Source organism: Schistocerca cancellata, chromosome 6 (assembly GCF_023864275.1).
Source record: "Schistocerca cancellata isolate TAMUIC-IGC-003103 chromosome 6, iqSchCanc2.1, whole genome shotgun sequence".
NCBI lineage: Eukaryota > Metazoa > Arthropoda > Insecta > Orthoptera > Acrididae > Schistocerca > Schistocerca cancellata.
In genome coordinates, this window is record NC_064631.1 from 440,717,762 (window position 1) to 440,740,439 (window position 22,678).

General features: G+C 42.5%; 1 protein-coding gene across 3 annotated transcripts in view; it reads left to right on the forward strand.

Annotated features, from left to right (window-relative positions):
• The window catches only part of LOC126190969 (3-hydroxy-3-methylglutaryl-coenzyme A reductase), a 431,919-nt gene that overhangs the window by 302,472 nt on the left and 106,769 nt on the right, over positions 1 to 22,678 (forward strand). For all 3 annotated transcript variants that reach the window (XM_049931634.1, XM_049931636.1, XM_049931635.1), the window contains 2 exons: positions 2,279 to 2,460; positions 13,000 to 13,114. In XM_049931634.1, coding sequence (XP_049787591.1) covers positions 2,299 to 2,460; positions 13,000 to 13,114 — 277 coding nt within the window. In that variant the 5' untranslated portion in view covers positions 2,279 to 2,298. The remainder of the gene's footprint in view (positions 1 to 2,278; positions 2,461 to 12,999; positions 13,115 to 22,678) is intronic.

The following is a 22,678-nucleotide window of genomic DNA, read 5'->3' on the forward strand; positions in this document are numbered from 1 at the left end:
GAAGAATTTATTCTCTTCTTGTCTCCACTGCTTATCGTTCACGTTTCACTTCCGTGTAAGGATTCACTTCAGACAAATACCTCCAGAAGAGATTAACATATATCTGTTTTTCGGAAACACTTTTCTTTCTATTGCCAGTCTCTATTTAAATTCCTCTTTACTTTGGCCATAATCACATATTTTGCAGCCCAAATAGCAAACCTCATATTGGTATATTGCTACTAGTGTGCCATTTCGTAATCTAATCCCGTCAGCACCACATAATTTAATTGGACTACATTCCATTATCTTTATTACTTTTGTTGTATTTATGCCATAATCTTCTTTCAAGACATTGTCCATTCCATTCAACGACTCTTTCAAGTCCTTTGCTGTCTTCGATGGAATTGCAGTGTTGTTGATACATCTTACTTAAATTCTTCGCTCTTGAATCCCCTATTCAGGTTTCTTCTTGGTTACTTTTACAGGTTGACACACATAAGCGAGAAGTTACGATTGTGACTCACCATTCCTTCCCTTTCACGCCTTTCGATTCATATAACTGCTGTCTGGTGTCTGTACAAGTTGTAGATAACATTTCATTACCTGTATTTTATTTGATTACATACGGCTGAAAACTTATAGATCGATCAATCCGATTATGCAAAACGCCGATCGCATGACGCTAAACAGCTTCCTTATCCGTAAGGCATTGCGTTGGTTGAAGTTACTTCCACGTGTGTCCTTTTTTGTGCCATTGCTTTGGACTGTTGACGTTTTCCACGGAGCATTTACTGTTAACCGCTGTTGAGTGTTGCATCGATGGCAGTATCATTTGTATGCTCCTCAACTTTTCACGTATCAGAACTTTGACACATTCAATCAGGATGTGAATAGTAATGATACGCGGACTATCTTAATTAAACTGATAAGCATTCAGGTAGTTTTGACAGTGTTTTTAGTCGCCAGCTTCACGCACAATGAATCTTATAGACTGAAAAGTGCTGGCAGATTAAAACTGGGGATCGAGACCGGAAACTTTGCCTTTCGTGAGCAAGTACTGTAAACACTGAGCCGTCTAGTCACGTCCTCACAGTACCTGTCGCGTGAGTGGTACCTGAGTGACTCCGCCGCTGGAGTATTTACCCAGAAAGAGGGAGGTTACGGGTTTGAGTCACGGTACAACACACAGTTTTAATCTGCCGAGGAGTTAAAATCAGTACACACTCCTCTGCAAAGTTTCACTCTGCAGAGGAGTGTGTTCTGATCTTTAACTCCTCGGCAGATTAAAACTGTGTGTTGTACCGTGACCCAAACCCGGAACCTCCCTCTTCATTCTAGGCCCTTACAGGCTATTTACTCGTATGCGACAATTTGGCACCAGAGATCTCTCGTCTATAAATATAAAGGGGTTGTGGGTAGATACTGAAAGGGCTTGTCCCAGTCTCCATCGTTTCCCTTCTCCCCCTCTCGTATTGCGCTATCTACCAATTGTTGAGTAACTGGTAAGTCAAGTTATCGCAGTTCTGCGAAACGGATTGGTTTCTGTAAATAATGAAGGCAAATGCTGGGATAATTCCTGCGTAAATGGCATGAGCGACTGCTCAAGTGATTCTTGTTCAGAATCTGACCTAATTCTTGTCGAATTGTCAAATTCTGTACTTCCTTCCCACGACGAACTGCAGGCGTATTAGTCGCTTCTGTTCTGTCAGTTTATTTGGGCCACCAATGTTCCTGCAATTGGCCGCGCGGGATTAGCCGAGCGGTCTTGGGCGCTGCAGTCGTGGACTGTACGGCTGGTCCCGGTGGAGGTTCGAGTCCTTCCTCGGGCATGGGTGTGTGTGTTGGTCATTAGGATAATTTAGGTTAAGTAGTGTGTAAGCTTAGGGACTGATGACCTAAGCAGTTAAGTTCCATAGGATTTCACACACACTTGTACATTTGGTCCTGCAATTCATAGCAAATTCTCTCAGAATGCACTCACTTTTTGAAACTGCGGCATCATTTGGGTACAATTTTTGGTGAGCCACTCTCGTAGTACAGTGAATCGTCGAAAAATGTTTGGAAGGCTGGTGGCACCCTAACGTTTACAGTTCTTCCATATGTTTTAATTCAAAAGCGGCATCATGTGTGCACAGTTTTAGTTAGTCACTATTGTAATGCTGAATGACTGAAGAAAAGTTTGGAAGGCCGCTGGTACCCTGACATTTTCCACATATAAGTTATATGTTTTCAGTTCAACAGCAGCAGAGACGGGCACAGCAGTTTTAAGCAGCGTGTTTGTGTGCTCTTGTTGCAGATAGCGACAGCTAGTGCGAGATGGCGGCATCGCGAGTGTTCAGCGCGCACGGCGAGCTGTGCGCCAGCCACCCGTGGGAGGTGATCGTGGCGACGCTGACGCTGGCCATCAGCATGCTGACGGTGGAGCAGCGCGCCTCGAGGCTGCCCGTCGCCGCGCCGGCCGCCGCCTCCCAGGCAGAGGTCAGTCTCGCGCACAACACGCTCAGCTAACTAAAGTCACGGGACAGCGATATATGTAAATGGCGGTACCATCGCGTACACGAGGTATTGGCGGAGCTGTGGTTTGCCCTCAGGTGATTCATGTGAAAAGGTTTCCGACGCGATTATGGCAGCATGACGGGAATTAAAAGCCTTTGAACGGGGGATGGTAGTTGGACCTAGACGCATGGGACATTCCGTTTCGGAAATCGTCATGAAATTCAGTATTCATAGCAAGTAGTAAAGGAAACAAAAGAAAAATTCGTAGTAGGTATTAAAATCTACGGAGAAGAAATAAAAACTTTAAGGTTCGCCGATGACATTGTAATTCTGTCAGAGACAGCAAAGAACTTGGAAGAGCAACTGAACGGAATGGACAGTGTCTTGAAAGGAGGGTGTAAGATGAACATCAACAAAAGCAAAACGAGGATAATGGAATGTAGTCGAATTAAGTCGGGTGATGCTGAGGGAATTAGATTAGGAAATGAGACACTTAAAGTAGTAAAGGAGTTTTGCTATTTGGGGAGCAAAATAACTGATGATGGTCGAAGTAGAGAGGATATAAAATGTAGACTGGCAATGGCAAGGAAAGCGTTTCTGAAGAAGATAAATTTGTTAACATCGAGTATAGATTTAAATGTCAGGAAGTCGTTTCTGAAAGTATTTGTATGGAGTGTAGCCATGTATGGAAGTGAAACATGGACGATAAATAGTTTAGACAAGAAGAGAATAGAAACTTTCGAAATGTGGTGCTACAGAAGAATGCTGAAGATTAGATGGGTAGATCACATAACTAATGAGGAGGTACTGAATAGAATTGGGGAGAAGAGGAGTTTGTGGCACAACTTGACTAGAAGAAGGGATCGGTTGGTAGGACATGTTCTGAGACATCGAGGGATCACCAATTTGGTATTGGAGGGCAGCGTGGAGGGTAAAAATCGTAGAGGGAGACCAAGAGATGAATACACTAAGCAGATTCAGAAGGATGTAGGCTGCAATAGGTACTGGGACATGAAGAAGCTTGCACAGGATAGAGTAGCATGGATAGCTGCATCAAACCAGTCTCAGGACTGAAGACCACAACAACAGATTCACAGAGTCAATAGTGTGCCGAGAATACCAAATTCCAGGTATTACCTCTCACCTCTCATCGACGGCCTTCACTTAACGACCGAGAGCAGCGGCGTTTGTGTAGAGTTGTCAGTACTAACAGACAAGTAGCACTGCGAGAAATAACCGCAGAAAGAGTGAGACGTACGACCAAAGTATCCGTTTGCACAGTGCGGTGAAAGTTGGCATTAATGGGCTATGGGAGCAATCGACCAACGCAAGTGCCTTTGCTAACAGCACGACATTTCCTGCAGCGACTCTCCTGGGCTCATGACCGTACCAGTTGGACCCTAGACGACTGGAAAACAGTGGCCTGGTCAGATGAGTCCCAATTTCAAAAGAAGCCGTGGACCCAAGTTGTCAACAAAGCGCTGTGCACGTTGGTGGCGGCTCCATAATGGTGAGGGCTGTGTTTACGTGGAATGGACTGGGTCCTCTGAATGATCGACTGCTTAGAAACCATTGGCAACCATTCACAGACTTGGACGTTTTCAAACAATGATGGCGATTTTATGGATGACAATGCGTCATGTCACCGGGCCACAATTGTTCGTGATTGGTTTGAAAAATATTCTGGACATTTCGAGCTATTGATTTGGCCACCCAGATCGCCCGACATGAAACCCATCAAACATATATTGGACGTAATCCAGAGGCAATTTGTGCACAAAATCCTGCACAACTCTCGCAGTTGTGGGCGTCGGCTGTAGAGGCAGCATGGCTCAATATTTCTTCAACGACTTGTTGAGTACATGCCACGTCGAGTTGCTGCACTACGCCGAGCGAAAGATGTCCAACACGATATTAGGAGGTATGCCTTGATTTTTGTGACGTCAGTGTTTAAGTTACCCGTTGGAGAGGAGCAATGGGTGCAGTGGACGTTCCCTTGTAAACGACCATCGTGCGGCACGGGAGATGCAGCTAAATCTTACTGATCGTGTGAACAGACTATGGCATTTCGACCAGTAATTCAACCAGTTTACTGTAGACGTTCAAAGTCAATAGTTTCTCGCCAGGGTACCGAAAAAAAAATCGCTTGAACAACAGATCAACCAACGCAAAGCAAGATCGACCACGGCTGAAGGAAATTTCATAAAACAAATATTTATGTAAATAAAAATACATTTTTATTATAACACGTTTTTACTAGGGTTGTGCTAAAAGTAGTCAGCAGTAATTTTAGACCTCTTAATATTTATTTTTTAAAGAAACCAAGTACATAATTGTAATGTACAGATTTTTCTCTCCACTTTTCAACGTAGTTCCTATTTCTTTGCACACATTTTCCGCATCGTTCTGCAAGTTTGAAGGTACCTTTACTATAGAACTCCGTTCGAGCTGCACGAAGACGCTGACTCGTAGTGTTGGTCTTGTATCTGTTCCTTTCCTGAACTAGGAAGATGGTAGGCGGAAGTGCCAAGTCGCGGCTGTAGGGAGGATGTGCAAGAGTTTCCCACCCAAATGTTCTGATCTGCTCCCTTTTGCCACAGTGGTCTTCTTTCCAGGTGCTTATCGCACAGTGCCGAACAGAGGCTACAAAATATCTGGATATAAAACTTACTGGCAGATTAAAGCTATGTGCCGGACCGAGACTCCATCTCGGTACATTTGCCTTTCGCAGGCAAGTGCTCTACGGACTGAGATACCCAAGCACGACTCACGAGCCGTCCTCACAGCTTCAATTCTGCCAGTACTTCGTTTCGGTCCGGCGCACAGTTTTCACATGCCAGGAAGTTTAATATCAGCGCACACTCTGCTGCAGAGTGAAAATTTCATTCTGGTATCTGGATATAGTGGGCAGCATTTATGGTTTGTAGGAGTTCAAGAAAATTAACCATAATGCAACCCTGTGCATTCCAGAAGGCGCTACTCACAACCTTTCCAGCGGATAGTTCAATCTTCGCTTTCTTCTTCGATGTTGTTGTTGTTGTTGTCTTCAGTCCTGAGACTGGTTTGATGCAGCTCTCCATGCTACTCTATCCTGTGCAAGCTTCTTCATCTCCCAGTACCTACTGCAACCTACATCCTTCTGAATCTGCTTAGTGTATTCATGTCTTGGTCTCCCCCTGCGATTTTTTACCCTCCACGCTGCCTTCCAATACTAAATTGGTGATCCCTTGATGCCTCAGAACATGTCCTACCAACCGATCCCTTCTTCTGGTCAAGTTGTGCCACAAACTTCTCTTCTCCCCAATCCTATTCAATACTTCCTCATTAGTTATGTGATCTACCCATCTAATCTTCAGCATTCTTCTGTAGCACCACATTTCAAAAGCTTCTATTCTCTTCTTGTCCAAACTATTTACCGTCCATGTTTCACTTCCATACATGGCTACACTCCATACAAATACTTTCAGAAATGACTTCCTGACACTTAAATCTATACTCGATGTTAACAAATTTATCTTCTTCAGAAACGCTTTCCTTGCCATTACCAGTCTACATTTTATATCCTCTCTACTTCGACCATCATCAGTTATTTTGCTCCCCAAATAGCAAAACTCCTTTACTACTTTAAGTGTCTAATACCCTCAACATCACCCGACTTAATTCGACTACATTCCATTATCCTCGTTTTCCTTTTGTTGATGTTCATCTTATATCCTCCCTTCAAGACACCATCCATTCCGTTCAACTGCTCTTCCAAGTCCTTTGCTGTCTCTGACAAAATTACAATGTCATCGGCGAACCTCAACGTTTTTATTTCTTCTCCATGGATTTTAATACCTATTCCAAATTTTTCTTTTGTTTCCTTTACTGCTTGCTCAATATACAGATTGAATAACATCGGGGAGAGGCTACAACCCTGTCTCACTCCCTTCCCAACCGCTGCTTCCCTCTCATGCCCCTCGACTCTTATAACTGCCATCTGGTTTCTGTACAAATTGTAAATAGCCTTTCGCTCCCTGTATTTTACCCCTGCCACCTTCAGAATTTGAAAGAGAGTATTCCAGTCAGCATTGTCAAAAGCTTTCTCTAAGTCTACAAATGCTAGAAACGTAGGTTTGCCTTTCCTTAATCTTTCTTCTAAGATAAGTCGTAAGGTCAGTATTGCCTCACGTGTTCCAGTATTTCTACGGAATCCAAACTGATCTTCCCCGAGGTCGACTTCTACTAGTTTTTCCATTCGTCTGGAAAGAATTCGTGTTAGTATTTTGCAACTGTGGCTTATTAAACTGATTGTTCGGTAATTTTCACATCTGTCAACACCTGCTTTCTTTGGGTTTGGAATTATTACATTCTTCTTGAAGTCTGAGGGTATTTCGCCTGTTTCATACATCTTGCTCGCCAGATGGTAGAGTTTTGTCAGGACTGGCTCTCCCAAGGCCGACAGTAGTTCTACTGGAATGTTGTCTACTCCGGGGGCCTTGTTTCGACTCAGGTCTTTCAGTGCTCTGTCAAACTCTTCACGCAGTATCGTATCTCCCATTTCATCTTCATCTACATCCTCTTCCATTTCCATAATATTGTCCTCAAGCACATCGCCCTTGTATAGACCCTCTATATACTCCTTCCACCTTTCTGCTTTCCCTTCTTTGCTTAGAACTGGGTTTCCATCTGAGCTCTTGATGTTCATACAAGTGGTTCTCTTATCTCCAGAGGTCTCTTTAATTTTCCTGTAGGCAGTATCTATCTTACCCCTAGTGAGATAAGCCTCTACATCCTTACATTTGTCCTCTAGCCATCCCTGCTTAGCCATTCTGCACTTCCTGTCGATGTCATTTTTGAGACGTTTGTATTCCTTTTTGCCTGCTTCATTTACTGCATTTTTATATTTTCTCCTTTCATCAATTAAATTCAATATTTCTTCTGTTACCCAAGGATTTCTACTAGCCCTCGTCTTTTTACCTACTTGATCCTCTGCTGCCTTCACTACTTCATCCCTCAAAGCTACCCATTCTTCTTCTACTGTATTTCTTTCCCCCATTCCTGTCGATTGTTCCCTTATGCTCTCCCTGAAACTCTGTACAACCTCTGGTTCTTTCAGTTTATCCAGGTCCTATCTCCTTAAATTCCCACCTTTTTGCAGTTTCTTCAGTTTTAATCTACAGGTCATAACCAATAGATTGTGGTCAGAGTCCACATCTGCCCCTGGAAATGTCTTACAATTTAAAACCTGGTTCCTAAATATCTGTCTTACCATTATATAATCTATCTGATACCTTTTAGTATCTCCAGGGTTCTTCCATGTATACAACCTTCTATCATGATTCTTAAACCAAGTGTTAGCTATGATTAAGTTGTGCTCTGTGCAAAATTCTACCAGGCGGCTTCCTCTCTCATTTCTTAGCCCCAATCCATATTCACCTACTACGTTTCCTTCTCTCCCTTTTCCTACACTCGAATTCCAGTCACCCATGACTATTAAATTTTCGTCTCCCTTCACTATGTGAATAATTTCTTTTATTTCATCATACATTTCTTCAATTTCTTCGTCATCTGCAGAGCTAGTTGGCATATAAACTTGTACTACTGTAGTAGGTGTGGGCTTCGTATCTATCTTGGCCACAATAATGCGTTCACTATGCTGTTTGTAGTAGCTTACCCGCATTCCTATTTTCCTATTCATTATTAAACCTACTCCTGCATTACCCCTATTTGACTTTGTGTTTATAACCCTGTATTCACCTGACCAGAAGTCTTGTTCCTCCTGCCACCGAACTTCACTAATTCCCACTATATCTAACTTTAACCTATCCATTTCCCTTTTTAAATTTTCTAACCTACCTGCCCGATTAAGGGATCTGACATTCCACGCTCCGATCCGTAGAACGCCAGTTTTCTTTCTCCTGATAACGACATCCTCTTGAGTAGTCCCCGCCCGGAGATCCGAATGGGGGACTATTTTACCTCCGGAATATTTTACCCAAGAAGACGCCATCATCATTTAATCATACAGTAAAGCTGCTTCTTCGATGGCGAATCCAAATGGTGCCACTCCATACTCTGGCGTTTCGTTTCAGGCTCGTGATAGTGGAACCAGCTATCATCGCTTGTCACAGTACTCTAAAAAAAATCATCACCTTCATTTTGAAATCTCTCAGTAGATTTTGGCTAATAGTTCTTCTCTGAAGTTTGTGGTCTTCGGTCAATAAACGTGGGACCCAACGGGCACAAACTTTTCGATAACCTAAGCTTTGAATCGTTTCTTGCACTGCACTGAGTCCTACTGCAAGCTTAGCAGGAATTTCGTTCCCTGTGACACGCGTGTCTTCTCTAAGAACTCACCAGCTCTTTCCTCTTTCCTTGTTGCGTTTCGTGGAGACTGTTCGCGGGTGACCAGTACCAAGCTCGTAGCGGGTACTCGTTTTCCCATCTTTGAAATGCTTCACCACCACCTAAAACTGCTTTCACCCATGCATATGTCTGCATATGGTTATTGAAGTCTGAGGTGAATTTCAGCAGCAGGTTTTTCCCTCGTTAACAAGGAATTCAATGACAGCATGCTGTTGAAACGAAACATCGATGCCCTCCTTTTTGGAGGCACTGCCTGTGCTCACGTGATAGACGTTAATGCCGTCCAAATATGGCAACATGTGGTGGAAAGTGTGCAGATTACGATCCTCCACTCGTTTTTGGTACTTTGTTGGAATTTAAATTCAGTAGGGCTCTGGTATATCGGACTAAAAAGTATAAAACAATTTCTCCAAGCCCCATATAGGTTCCTAACGTTCACGCGAATTTTTAATAGCTATGAAAATAATTCTCAGATTTATAATGAAAAACATTGAGCGCATGCAATATAGAATAGTTAGGAGGCCAACTGTTCGTGTGTCAATTACGTATTGTATGCGCACCTGATTACAGATTTTCGGAACTACAGTATATGTATCGGGTTAGGAATCTGGGGGTGAGGCGAAATTATTTAGTCTGATACAAAAACGGGGTATATTAAAAAGTTATTTTTCTTCGAGTAATTATTTTCTGCTTCTTAGTCTTGTGTACGAGAAATATTTCGATAGTTTTCAAACATCTTGATAACATTAAAACATGCAGTAAATTTCAGGTTTATTTCAATTTATAATCACCTGAGTCAAACAGTATATTGCTTACTCCTACGTATGTCTCACGACGAAACCGTGGAGGTTATTAAAGCGATTTGAGCGTACACGGAGGCTTACCAACAATTGTTCTTGCCGCCAACATTTCGCGACTTGAACAGGAAAAGGGGTAAAAGCATTGGTGCACGAAGTACCCTCCACCACCACACACCAGACAAGAAAACGAATTAATATTGCATTGTAACCCAGTTCTGACCTGTGTTGAAAGTTTCAAGTCTTTTGTTCATTGGGAAGTTAGTTTAAAATCAATAGCAAAATTTGTACAGAACAGAGCATTGCAATGTTCACATCCAATTTTTTTCCCTCGTTTCCGTTAAAATTACTACGGTGTTTATAAATTTCAATAGCTTCTCTATACATACGGGTATGATAATGCAATGTTTTCGATATAACACTCGTCTCAGCGAATTTTATTTCATCATCACCCTCTTGGTGAAGACGTTCCGCTATTGCCGATTTATCCGTTAGTCCTAGATGGCAATTCCTCTTGTTTTCAACCAGGCGGGTGTTAGCACTTCTTTTTGTGGTACCCATATAAACCCCTCTACAACTACAAGGAATTTTATATACACCCGTTGTAGTGAAAGGATGTCGTATATCTTTTGCGGATCTTAAACATTCTTTTATCTTCCTGATGAGTCTGAAGGTAGTTTCCACACCATAATTGCTCGACACTTTCCCAGTGCGATCTGTAAACCTTCTGATGAACGGAAGGGAAAGTTTCCCTTTGGTCGGCCCACGTTCCTCGTCGATCTTGATTCTCGCCCTAGGGTGAAGTGGTCGCTCTATCTCCTTGTTAGAATAACAATTATAACCATTCTTCTTGAATGTCGACCATAGTTATTCAACCTCATCTTTTACATAAGTCGGTTCAGAAATTTTGTACGCCCTGGCCACCGAGGTTTTACTCACCTTTTTTTCGTCTGGGGCGGTGGTTAGAATCTTTGTGCAGGTAACGGTCAGTATGCGTTACTTTTCTTTAAAGCCTACGGCTCAGCGGCCCGTTCCCTCTCCTGATAACAGACACACCCAAGAAATTTAGTTGGTCATTATTCTCCGTCTCCGTAGTAAATTGTATTTTTGAATTGATGCTCTTGAGATATATCACGAGGACATCAAATTCCACTGTACCATGTGCTATGAACTTATGGCAGTGAGACATAGGCTTTCTAATGTGAAAACCATTCAGAATCTGAGGGTTATGCATCAGCAACAGTGTGTTGCATTTTGGGTATTACTGGAGAGACAAGAAAACCAACAAACGGAGCAGTGAATAAATTGTAAAGGAAGACATAATTGTGAGTATAATGAAAATGGAATAGAAGTTGTCGGACTTGTGATCTGCTGAATGGGCTGTAGATGGATCGAGGAACATTTGACGTTAATACCTGAGCTTTCTGGGGTCGCGGCTCGTGACGTCACGCCATGAAGTGGCTGCCACTAGATGTTAGTCAGCGGGTTATTCTTATCCAGACTTGCGAAAATGACTGCAATGTATGTGAGTCAATGTCCTCTTTGTTACGCACTCTGTATGTGTTTGCACTTTGGTCAGACTACAGTTTGTATTGATTTTACGTCTGTGAGCGTATATATGAGGTTCTATCTGAGAAGAGGTTTATTTTACGTATATTTATGGAATTTGAAAGTCTGTGTACAGACATCAGTTTCCTACAACACTGCGACAAAATTTTAAAAGGGAAAACTTGAAACATTTTGCTCCAAAAATGAAATGATTTTCGGCGGCTGTTAAGCACAACACGGAAGTGCAGCAGTTTCCTGTAGCTGAATGAGTAGCATCGAAGTCTTGTAATGGAAGATTACCGAGTTCAAGCCCCCTTTACAGCAAATTATTTTTATTTATATTCTATATTTTTTCAAGTGGAAATTATAATAAACAAATATTGAATCGTAATTTTCTAATGGAAACATCATCATTTTATTTTCAATTACAGGTCACATGAAACAAATTAAAATTCGTTACAAACATGTGAAATGACTTACATACGTCAGGTACAATCCACAGTGAATTTCCATTCTGCAGCGTAGTGTGCACTGAAATGAAACTTCCTCGCATATTAAAACCAGTCTAATCTGCCAGGAAGTTTCATCAATAATAGTGATGCATCTCGTATGCTCGTTTTTCCAAGGAGCGAAGAAAGAAGAAATTAGTAGGCATTAGGAGTCAATAGAGGCGAGAGAATACCCAGGAAAAGATGCATTTGCAGGTGACCAGCAGAGCTTTCTGCAAATAGAGTCCAGACTTTTGAACTTTTATTTGAATCTACAAGTTGTTGACTACTGTCATGGATACCTATAAAGATATTTGCGTTTTCACTTTTGGTCACAGTGCCCCTCAAATTTTTACACGACTATATTAGTTTTTTTCTGTAAACATAATTCGTTCCACCAAGTATGGAAACGTACTGATTTTTTGATGGACTACATTTCTATAAAATTTTGTGCATACGACCGCCGGACTTCATGGAGACTCTTGCTGGTAGCGTAAAATTTCAATTTTGCTTTTATCACGATCCAGAACACTAGGCTTTGTTTCGGTATTACCGCCGACTGTTGGCGAGGATAAATTGTAAGCATATATTCTTTTTTTAACTTGTCCATTGTCAAGCAGATGTGTTTCCAGTTTGTCTTTGAATTTAACTTCACTGTCAATTAAATTCTTTTTATGACTGGGAAGAATGTGAAATGTTTTCGCAATTATAAGTGATGGATGGTATTTATATATCAATGTTGCTGTTGTTTTCCAAACGTGAGTGATTGTTGACAGGACAATTCGTTAGAGGGTAACAGTACTGTGAGACTTTTCAATGCGCCCAACTTTAAGAGTTATCTGTGCCCAACTTTTTAGAGTTATCTACAAGAGGTTTTAGATTGAAGAACGCCACACATTATCGTTATTGCACGCTTCTGTGCAACACACGTTTTTTCATCAGTGACACGTTACCTCTGAATATGATGTCATAAGACATTGTTTAATGAAAATAGCAAAAGTGAGTCGACTGCCTGACATTTTCATCTCCAAAATCAGATATCATCCGTAATGCAGATGTTACACAGTTTATGGGTTTAAGAAGAAATGTAACGCGTGGCTTCCTGTTGAAGTTCCTATCAACACAATCACCTAAAAATATAGAATATTCAGATTCATATATTTATTTACATAGTGATGTACAGAACGCGTTGTATGCGGTACCCGGATTATTTTGTATATTTAGTGTAACCGCTATTGTTTAAAATTATCTTGAAGGTGGCTTGTTTTTATCTAGGGTAGTCATCCGAGGTGGACCATTTCCTATGCTTTATCTACGTCTGTCGTACTTTTGTGTTGCAGGAGTACAGCGCAGCCGCCGACATGATCATGATGACGGTGATCCGCTGCGTCGCCGTTCTGTACTGCTACTACCAGTTCTGCAGGCTCCACAAGCTCGGTTCCAAATACATTCTCGGTGAGTGCGGACACCGGGCATGCTAATGGAAATCGTTTTAATACCGTCCTTGGCAGCGTTTGTTGGCTCGCGAGCTTTTGTCCTTGTTTCTTCCTGTTTGTGTGATTACTCCCTGTACGATTCGTGTAGAATGCATTGTGTCCTTCTTTGTCCATAAATTAACGTCACTATCGTGTTGACTATAATTATTATTCTGTCAGACAACAACCTTGTCTCTCCCAAATTGTGGAACTCAGCCACCTTCGCCTCGACCGCTGTAGTAAATAAATTACAAATTATTACGGAACCTCAGTGTCAGAGCTATTTTCGGAGACGTAGCTCTTGTTATGCAATAGTTGGCGAAGTAAAATTAGGTAATTGGAGTATGGCAATACTGAAAGGTAACGTTAATTAATTGTGTGTGTTCTACCAGACTCAGCGTCATTAATAGTACCATGTCTCTGACGAAAGAGAGACATAATACACAGAATAAATGCTTGTTCACCAACATCGGCAGCAATAATTTTACTTCGCCACGGTAGCTTATCAACATTTTTAACTTCTAAGAAATTGTCATGTGGTTGAAACTAATTTTTTGGTTCGTGTTACCTTTCAAATATTTAGTAATTGAAATAGGGTCGTACCTTGAGCAAACACAGTTCTGTTCTTCAACACCCATACGTACTTGGGTGTAGTTTCATCATCGCCAGTGGATTCATTTTATTTTCTGAATATTACATATTATTGTTTGCTAATGACGGAAAGCTACACAAACAACAACATGTGATTAAGAGAAGAAAATCAACTTACGGACGATAGTCAATCTTCACTGAAACATGTTTGGATGGTAAGAAGAAATTTGTGTTGGTTCAAGGCAGAACTCTAGTTCCATGACTGTATTAAGAAATCGCTTGTGCTTAGTGGGACTCTCATCTTCCTTGTGACATTTAATGTACTATCATTACAAGACAAATAATGCTGATTTCGCTGTACTTATATCTGGTTTTATTGGTTAATTAATTTCGTTGAAAAAGTTATTCCCAAATACGTCACTGAGTTTGCACTTGGTCTACAAGATTTTTGCGCGCGTAACTGTTTGGTGACAGATATCTTAAACAGTACGAAGGATAAAGAAGCTCATCTAGATAAATAGTCTAGGATTTTTTGTTACAGTTTTTTTCTGTTGCTGCATCAGAATCAACAACAAAGATGCTGAAGGATTTGTATTCTAGCAGATATGTAGAGTCGCGACAAATGTGACCATAAAAACAAGACGACTTGTTGTTACCCGCCGAAAGATTCGTCAGTTGTTTGTTTCCTGAATATTGGGAACAAATGAGTCACACATTGTTCTCTATTATATTGACAATGTTAAGAACGGAGTGCAATGAAGGCTAGTTTCAAGCATTTTATCATCTTGTGTATTCTGTATAAACAGCAATAAAATCATTTACCTGTGTTAACGCAATAAGCTTCCCCTTCATTATGTTTTGTAGGCGGAACATCGTGTACACAGACGGGAGCAGTTGTACACACAGAGCGGAGATATTGCTGTTTACGTGAGTCATCCTTCACGTTCGTAGAGCCTCGCCCGTTTCTGTGTAATTTTACTCACGTGTCGCCACCATTTGGGTTTCTGGAGCACGACCTCTATAAAGGCTTAAAATTCTGCACGCGCGTTACTCTGTACAGCAGTTATAATTCACCCTCATGGGCGATGCCGCCACAGCGATTGCATAAAACGATGACAATCAGGTAACGCTCGAGAAACTTAATAGTTCATACGTAGATCCCTGGGTCTGTCAGCGTCATTTTTCTCTTTGCGGGCTTGAAATGCATATCAAAATTTGCAAAAACAAGGCGATTCCAACCATTCCCTTACCTATAAAATCTAGACTGGTGTCTTAAAGATTTGTACATGCTGGCTGAGGCGAGAAATGAAAATTTGTACCAAGGCCGGGATTCGAACCCATGACTCCTGCCCACTAGGGAGATGCACGGTTGCTTCAAACAACTTCACGCCTCAGCCCACTTTGCACTAGGGTAGTCCGTGCATCTGTGCAAAGTCACTGTTGCGTTGTGGTTAGTGCATCTCCCTAGTGAGCAGGAGACATTGGTTCGAATTCTGGCCTTGGTACAAATTTTCATTTCTCGCCCCAGCCTGCATATAAACATCATAGAAGTCATTGAAAAGGTCTCTGGAATCATATAGTTTCATCGACCTACAGGTTTAAATTACGTTCGTGAAAGTCCTCTCCAGGCGCAGAGGACCACATGACGCATATCGACCGCCTTGTCATCCACTGCGATATGGCTTCATTTGGATGCGATATATAGGGGAATGGGATCAGCACACCGCTCTCCCACCCATTCCCGGCTTTCCAGGCCTCGGAGCCGCTAATTCTGATGCAAGTAGCCTCTCAGTTGGCGTCACGAGACTTAGTGCACTCCGTTCCAGCCCTCTCAACAAGGAAAAATCCCTGGCAGTACTGGGAATTGAAGCTGTGTCCTCCACATGACAGTCAGAGACGCTGACCGCTCAGCTACGGAGACGGACTAAGTGTTGGAGTACCATCTCGCCGAAGCGAATCTGTGCACCGTGTTAAAACTGTGTGCTAGATTGGGGCTCGAACCCGGGTCTTCGCCTTTCACCGCCGGTACTTTCCAAACGGGCTGACCAGACACGTCGTCCAGAGTGACTCAGCCAGCCATTGCCTCATTCCCATTCTTCTCCGCAAGAAACTTTCCAGGCACCAGTGGGGGAGCAGCAGCTGTGATGAAAGGGTAGGGGCGGAGGCTCGCTCGATCGCAGCATAGAGCTCGGTTTCAAATTGACCTTTTCTACTTTGTAGTGGCGTGTTCGCGTAAAAACATTGGTGAGCACTGAACTTCAGAATCGGTGGTCTGGCTGCGGTACACACGCTCAGCTTGCAAGATTTCTTTCGCGATGATGTGCTGTCTGTAACGAAACTCGACGTCGAATTAGAGGATGATATAAAGATATAATGGTCCAAATGGCTCTGAGCACTATGGGACGTAACATCTGAGGTCACCAGTCCCCTAGAACTTAGAACTACTTAAACCTAACTAACCTAAGGACATCACACACATTCATGCCCGAGGCAGGATTCGAACCTGCGACCGTAGCGGTCGCGCGGTTCCAGCCTGAAGCGCCTAGAACCGCTCGGCCACTGCGGCCGGCTTATAAAGATATAAAATATAAAACCCAGTTTGCTGCACACTAGGCGGCAGGTATAAAATGTACAGTGTATTAAAAGAGGTGTTGCTGCAAAAGAAGAAAAAGACCACCTCAGTGATTAAGCAAGTGATATGATAGGAAAATACAATAAGACAGCAATACGAACCTAATCTGAAAACTGGGAAATGGAAGTCTCACAGAAAAACAGTCAGGAAAATGTGAAATTACGATTACAGTTACAAAGGGAACTGTTAATATTGGCAACTAGCAAAGATACGGTTGCTAGAATTGCAAATCAAAAGTGATTTCGAACTGAAAGAATGAAGTAGGTAACATGGAGTAGCATTACTACATTGGATCCATTTTGTTTTATGATGGCACAGTGATACTTCCAAATTACGAGGGCAGTTCAATAAGTAATGCAACACATTTTTTTTCTCGGCCAATTTTGGTTGAAAAAACCGGAAATTTCTTGTGGAATATTTTCAAACATTCCCGCTTTGTCTCGTATAGTTTCATTGACTTCCGACAGGTGGCAGCGCTGTACGGAGCTGTTAAAATGGCGTCTGTAACGGATGTGCGTTGCAAACAACGGGTAGTGATCGAGTTTCTTTTGGCGGAAAACCAGGACATCTCAGATATTCATAGGCGCTTGCAGAATGTCTACGGTGATCTGGCAGTGGACAAAAGCACGGTGAGTCGTTGGGCAAAGCGTGTGTCATCATCGCCGCAAGGTCAAGCAAGACTGTCTGATCTCCCGCGTGCGGGCCGGTCGTGCACAGCTGTGACTCCTGCAATGGCGGAGCGTGCGAACACACTCGTTCGAGATGATCGACGGATCACCATCAAACAACTCAGCGCTCAACTTGACATCTCTGTTGGTAGTGCTGTCACAATTGTTCACCAGTTGGGATATTCAAAGGTTTGTTCCCGCTGGGTCAGTCGTTGTCTAACCGAACACCATAAAGAGCAAAGGAGAACCATCTGTGCGGAATTGCTTGCTCGTCATGTGACTGAGGGTGACAATTTCTTGTCAAAGATTGTTACAGGCGATGAAACATGGGTTCATCACTTCGAACCTGGAACAAAACGGCAATCAATGGAGTGGCGCCACACCCACTCCCCTACCAAGAAAAAGTTTAAAGCCATACCCTCAGCCGGTAAAGTCACGGTTACAGTCTTCTGGGACGCTGAAGGGGTTATTCTGTTCGATGTCCTTCCCGATTGTCAAACGATCAACTCTGAAGTGTATTGTGCTACTCTTCAGAAATTGAAGAAACGACTTCAGCGTGTTCGTAGGCACAAAAATCTGAACGAACTTCTCCTTCTTCATGACAACGCAAGACCTCACACAAGTCTTCGCACCCGAGAGGAGCTCACAAAACTTCAGTGGACTGTTCTTCCTAATGCACCCTACAGCCCCGATCTCGCACCGTCGGATTTCCATATGTTTGGCCCAATGAAGGACGCAATCCGTGGGAGGCACTACGCGGATGATGAAGAAGTTATTGATGCAGTACGACGTTGGCTCCGACATCGACCAGTGGAATGGTACCCTGCAGGCATACAGGCCCTCATTTCAAGGTGGCGTAAGGCCGTAGCATTGAATGGAGATTACGTTGAAAAATAGTGTTGTGTAGCTAAAAGATTGGGGAATAACCTGGTGTATTTCAATGCTGAATAAAACAACCCCTGTTTCAGAAAAAAAATGTGTTGCATTACTTATTGAACTGCCCTCGTATTTGAGAAGCGATATTCGAAAAATCGAACCGTATTCTGTCCATGAGTTCTATATATTACATGTTTTCGTGCACACAAAAAGCAGTTGTTGGAAACGCTGATCACCTGAATATGTAACTGTCGTGTCTACGGTAACATTTAATACAATAATGCAGCAGCTACGTGAGAAATCCGTGGCCATTTTAGAATTTTAAGCTCTTACTTAAATCTGTGCATCACCCTTTCCTCAGGAGAGTGAAACGATGTCACTGCTAAGACAAGAGTAGGATACATGCCTAAACATTTTGTTCTGAAAGGCATTCACATTATCTGTGATTGAATTTGCAACAAACTAAGAATATACTACAGAACTTTAATTGAATATATTAACTGCGTTCTACTTTTTTCTTGTTAAGCACCTTTGGTACATTCTCCCGTTAAATTTTAAGGATTTATATTCTGTACAAATTACTTGCTCTGCCAGAATACACCGAGCCTTCACCTCTATCATATCAATTACAATATTCAACCTAAACCCTCTCGCTCCGGTAAAGAACTCAGTTATTACTGCATTTAGAACTCTTATTTCCTGTCGTCTGTCAAGTCGTATGGCGTCCCCTTCTTTTCGCTGCAGACATCCGTTGACAAATGAGAATAAAGTCGTGTACGATATGTGTGTGTTAATCGCGTGAACTTAGTTTTGTGTATTATCATTATGCATTAGGTATTTTGATGCTCTAAAAAAGAACTGTTTTCTGTAGAGTATTATTTGTTGTATACTCTCTGTGTCGTTGTACGACCTTCTTCTATAGGTTAACGCGCGGCGCGCTACTTTGCACTAGGCAGACTAACAACCGTTGGTCTGGTACAGCGGCCAGCGTGTGTATGGTTTATAGGCGGTTTGCCATGCTCGTTTAGGCAATCTTCGCATCAAAGAACACGACAGGCGAACACGTAAAATACAATACGCGGACAACATAGTTTACTCGATTCACAGACAGATGGCGCACATATCTCTGCTGTTGGTTACCAGACGGCTGTGACGACGGGAAGGGCGTGCGGCTACGAAGTTAAAACAAAAGTAAATTTACCAAATCTTGAAATCCGCGGACCCTAAGCTGCCCTGCTCACTGGAAGCAAAAACGCACGTGAGCGAGGATCTAGTGACGTGATAGCGTCGAATTTCACGTTGCATTACACTTCGAAGCGTGAAATGAAGAATTTGACATGACAGATTTTTGCCTCCTGGAGGGGAACATGGCCAGTGAGATGCATCATCGTTTTTACGTCACAAGCAAAACTTATGAGCCGCCATGCACAATGATGATCTATCAAAAGCGCTTCATTTTGATACAGTTTGTTATAATTAAATCTCAAATAATGACATTTGTAGATGCAGCCTTTACACAGTACATACCATATAATGAGACGCAGCCAGTCCCGTCGAAGCTGTACAGTAGTTGATAGCATTCTGTACAGCAAAGAGAGACGAGTAGTGTAGCGTCCAAGTCCCTCCAAGTTTTTTTTCGCCATTTGTTTTCTGAAAGATTCTACGTCTTTCTTATTAATTTAATACAAGTATTATCTGCAGTAGTCGATGTTATTTCTATACACAATGTATTTGCTGCAATTCTTGTGGCGTAGGCCAACGACTGGATTGTTTCCGCAGTGGGCAGGAATGTTAACGTGAATGCCAGTCTGTTAGAAAGTTAACACAAGTTAGAAACTGTAAGGTTTTGCTATTATGAAAGTTAGTGTAAAATATATGTTCATATCTTTTAGTTTTATGCACTGCCTCATGTTTATATATTGCTGGTAAATATATTTTTCGTGATGGTGTAGAGCTTTGAAAAAAAGCTGCTACTCCATTCGAATGAAATTACGAAACGAATTCCTACCCTGAAATCTGTAAGATGAAGTACCCAACTTCAGAGTGTTGGTAGTGAATGCAACACCGAGAAAATGGATATTTTGCATGCGCAAACCGACATTAGACATTATGTTTGAACTATATTCAATTTAAAGCCGAAAACCAAATAGAGATTCGATTGAGTTAACAAATAACTAGCCGGCCGGGTGACCGAGCGGTTCTAGGCGCTACAGTCTGGAACTGCGCGATCGCTACGGTCGCAGGTTCGAATCCTGCCCTGGGCATGGATGTGTGTGATGTCCTTAGGTTGGTTAGGTTTAAGTAGTTCTAAGTTCTAGGGGACTGATGACCTCGGCTGTTAAGTCCCATAGTGCTCAGAGCCATTTGAACCATTTTTTTTTAACAAATAACTTCTACTAGTACTAGGGTTGCCCAGAAAGCAATGCACCGCATTTTTTTTTTCTTCAACAGTTCTTTAGTGAACATAATGAGAATTACACACACGAAAGAATGGTGTTTTTTCTACACACCCAATTTTTCCACACAATCTTCATCCCGTTCTATGGCCTTCCTCCGCCGCGAAACAAGGGCATGTACGCGCTGTCGGTAACAATTCTTGTCCTGGTGGCGGAGCCAGTGCTTCACTGTATGAATCACCTCATCGTCGTCCTCAAAATGTCTTCCACAAATGGCATCCTTTAATGGCCCAAACAAGTGGAAGTCCGAGGATGCTAGGTCAGGGCTTGTCAGGTGTGACAGCCGTGGATGGTCTCCCCGACCGCTGCAAATCGTGGAGCTCCGCCGAACCTCCTTCTGATGACCTCACCCTTCGTGCCCAGCGACCAACTGTACTTCTGTCGACAGCAGATGCTCCATAGACTTTGCACAAGCGTTTGTGAATATTCCCTACAGTTTTTTTCTCTGCAGTGAGAGAGTCAATGACGGCACGTTGCTTGTAACGTACATCACCCACAGACGCCATTTAGAATCTGTCCTGCAGCTACGCCATCTGTCGGAAGTGATGGAAACTTGGCGCGCTCACTTAGGAGACTTCAGATAATATATACATAACGTTTTGCATTCGTAGCATTGTTTTCAGCTGAGAAAAAAAAAGTGATGCTCTGCTTTCTGGGCAACACTCGTATATATCTCAGATCGTTGTACAGGGTTATGTAACGATGCGGAGCAGTTTCCACGTGATGTAGCAGGCCGTTTCATAGCGTACACCAACCACGGTGGATGTCGTCTGGCGTGCTTCGTGTGAGGAAGGCTTTACGACGTTGTAAACGGTAGGACGGAGAGACGCTCTCTGTGTGCAGAATGAATCTTGACTTTACAGCGAAGTGTGCACTAACTTGAAACTTCCTGGCAGATTAAAACTATGTGGCGGACCGGGACTCGATCTCGGGTCTTTTATCTTTCGCTGGCAAGTGATCTGCCGACTCAGCTATCCAATCACGACTGTCGACCCGCCCACAATGGCGGAAGTGGCGTTGAGTTGTGCTTGGGCAGCGGTAGAGCACTTGCGGGTGAAAGGCAAAGATTCCAGGTTCGAGTCTCGGTCCGTCACACAGGTTTACTCCCTATCATTTGAGGCTTTGACATATGTGATAAAATCTTACAGTCTTTTGACAGCCAACGCGCTCGCTCCTCCATAAGAGCAGTAGCTTGTTGTTAGCAAATATCGAAGTTGTTAAAATGCTCTCAGAACGTCTCTACAATAGGGATGGCGGTTTCGGTGTAACAACTGATTTTGGATTATGTCGGTTTTTTCATCGACAGTGCAACCGGACTTTTAAAACTGCTCAAAGAGACTAGTTCCGGTTTTTTCATTCCTATTATTTCCTGTATTAACAGTAGAAACCGAACAAAGAATGAAAAATTTGACTCCCTCACTTTCGAGATACATAGAATCAAAATATTAAATTAAATAGGCAAATAATAATAAAAAAACGTAGTCCGTCCACCGTTCGCAGCTCTTCTCGAAAAATGATGAGTGGTTAAAAAAAATGGCTCTGAGCACTATGAGACTTAACTGCTGAGGTCATCAGTCCCCTAGAACTTAGAACTACTTAAACCTAATAAGGACATCACACACATCCATGCGCGAGGCAGGATTACAGACTGTAGCGCCTAGAACCGCTCGGCCACACAGCCGGCGATAAGTGGTTGACTGCTACAAAACACCACCAGTATTCTCGTATTGACTCCAGTTTTTGGAAGTGTGCCCAAAAATATCGTTATAACCACCGATGATACCACTATTTGGACATTACGAATAGACCTCGCTAAAGGGTGAAAACTGTGGTTGAAGTACTTATTTTTCGAACTAAGGGCTAAAAGCAGATAAAGGCGCGTTGTGTAGACACAGACAGCAGATCAGCTGCTTTCTATTTTTATTGTAAATGATAAATTAACTGTTAAGTTTTCTCCTTATGTTATGTCGGAAGTTTGTTGTGGCTTTTCCTGTTTCCAACTTTTTAAAGCAAATGAAGCATTGTACTTCATTGAGACCGCACTTCGTAAAATATTTCCAGAGTTGCCATGGCGCTGTTCTGTAATAAAACTGATGACCGACTACGACAGTGGGAAACCACCATGCAGACCACACTGTATGTACACGCGTACCATCTGAGAGGTAACAGGTACATTATTGTCTCTCTGCAATACTGTACAAATTCTTATGCCATGTTGCTCGTTTCTGTTGGCATTGTTATTAAAGTAGCACTGATCGCTTTTCCTCATTTTTTATGAAACGCTATATATCGAAGCAATGCAACTCTTACGAATAAAAATT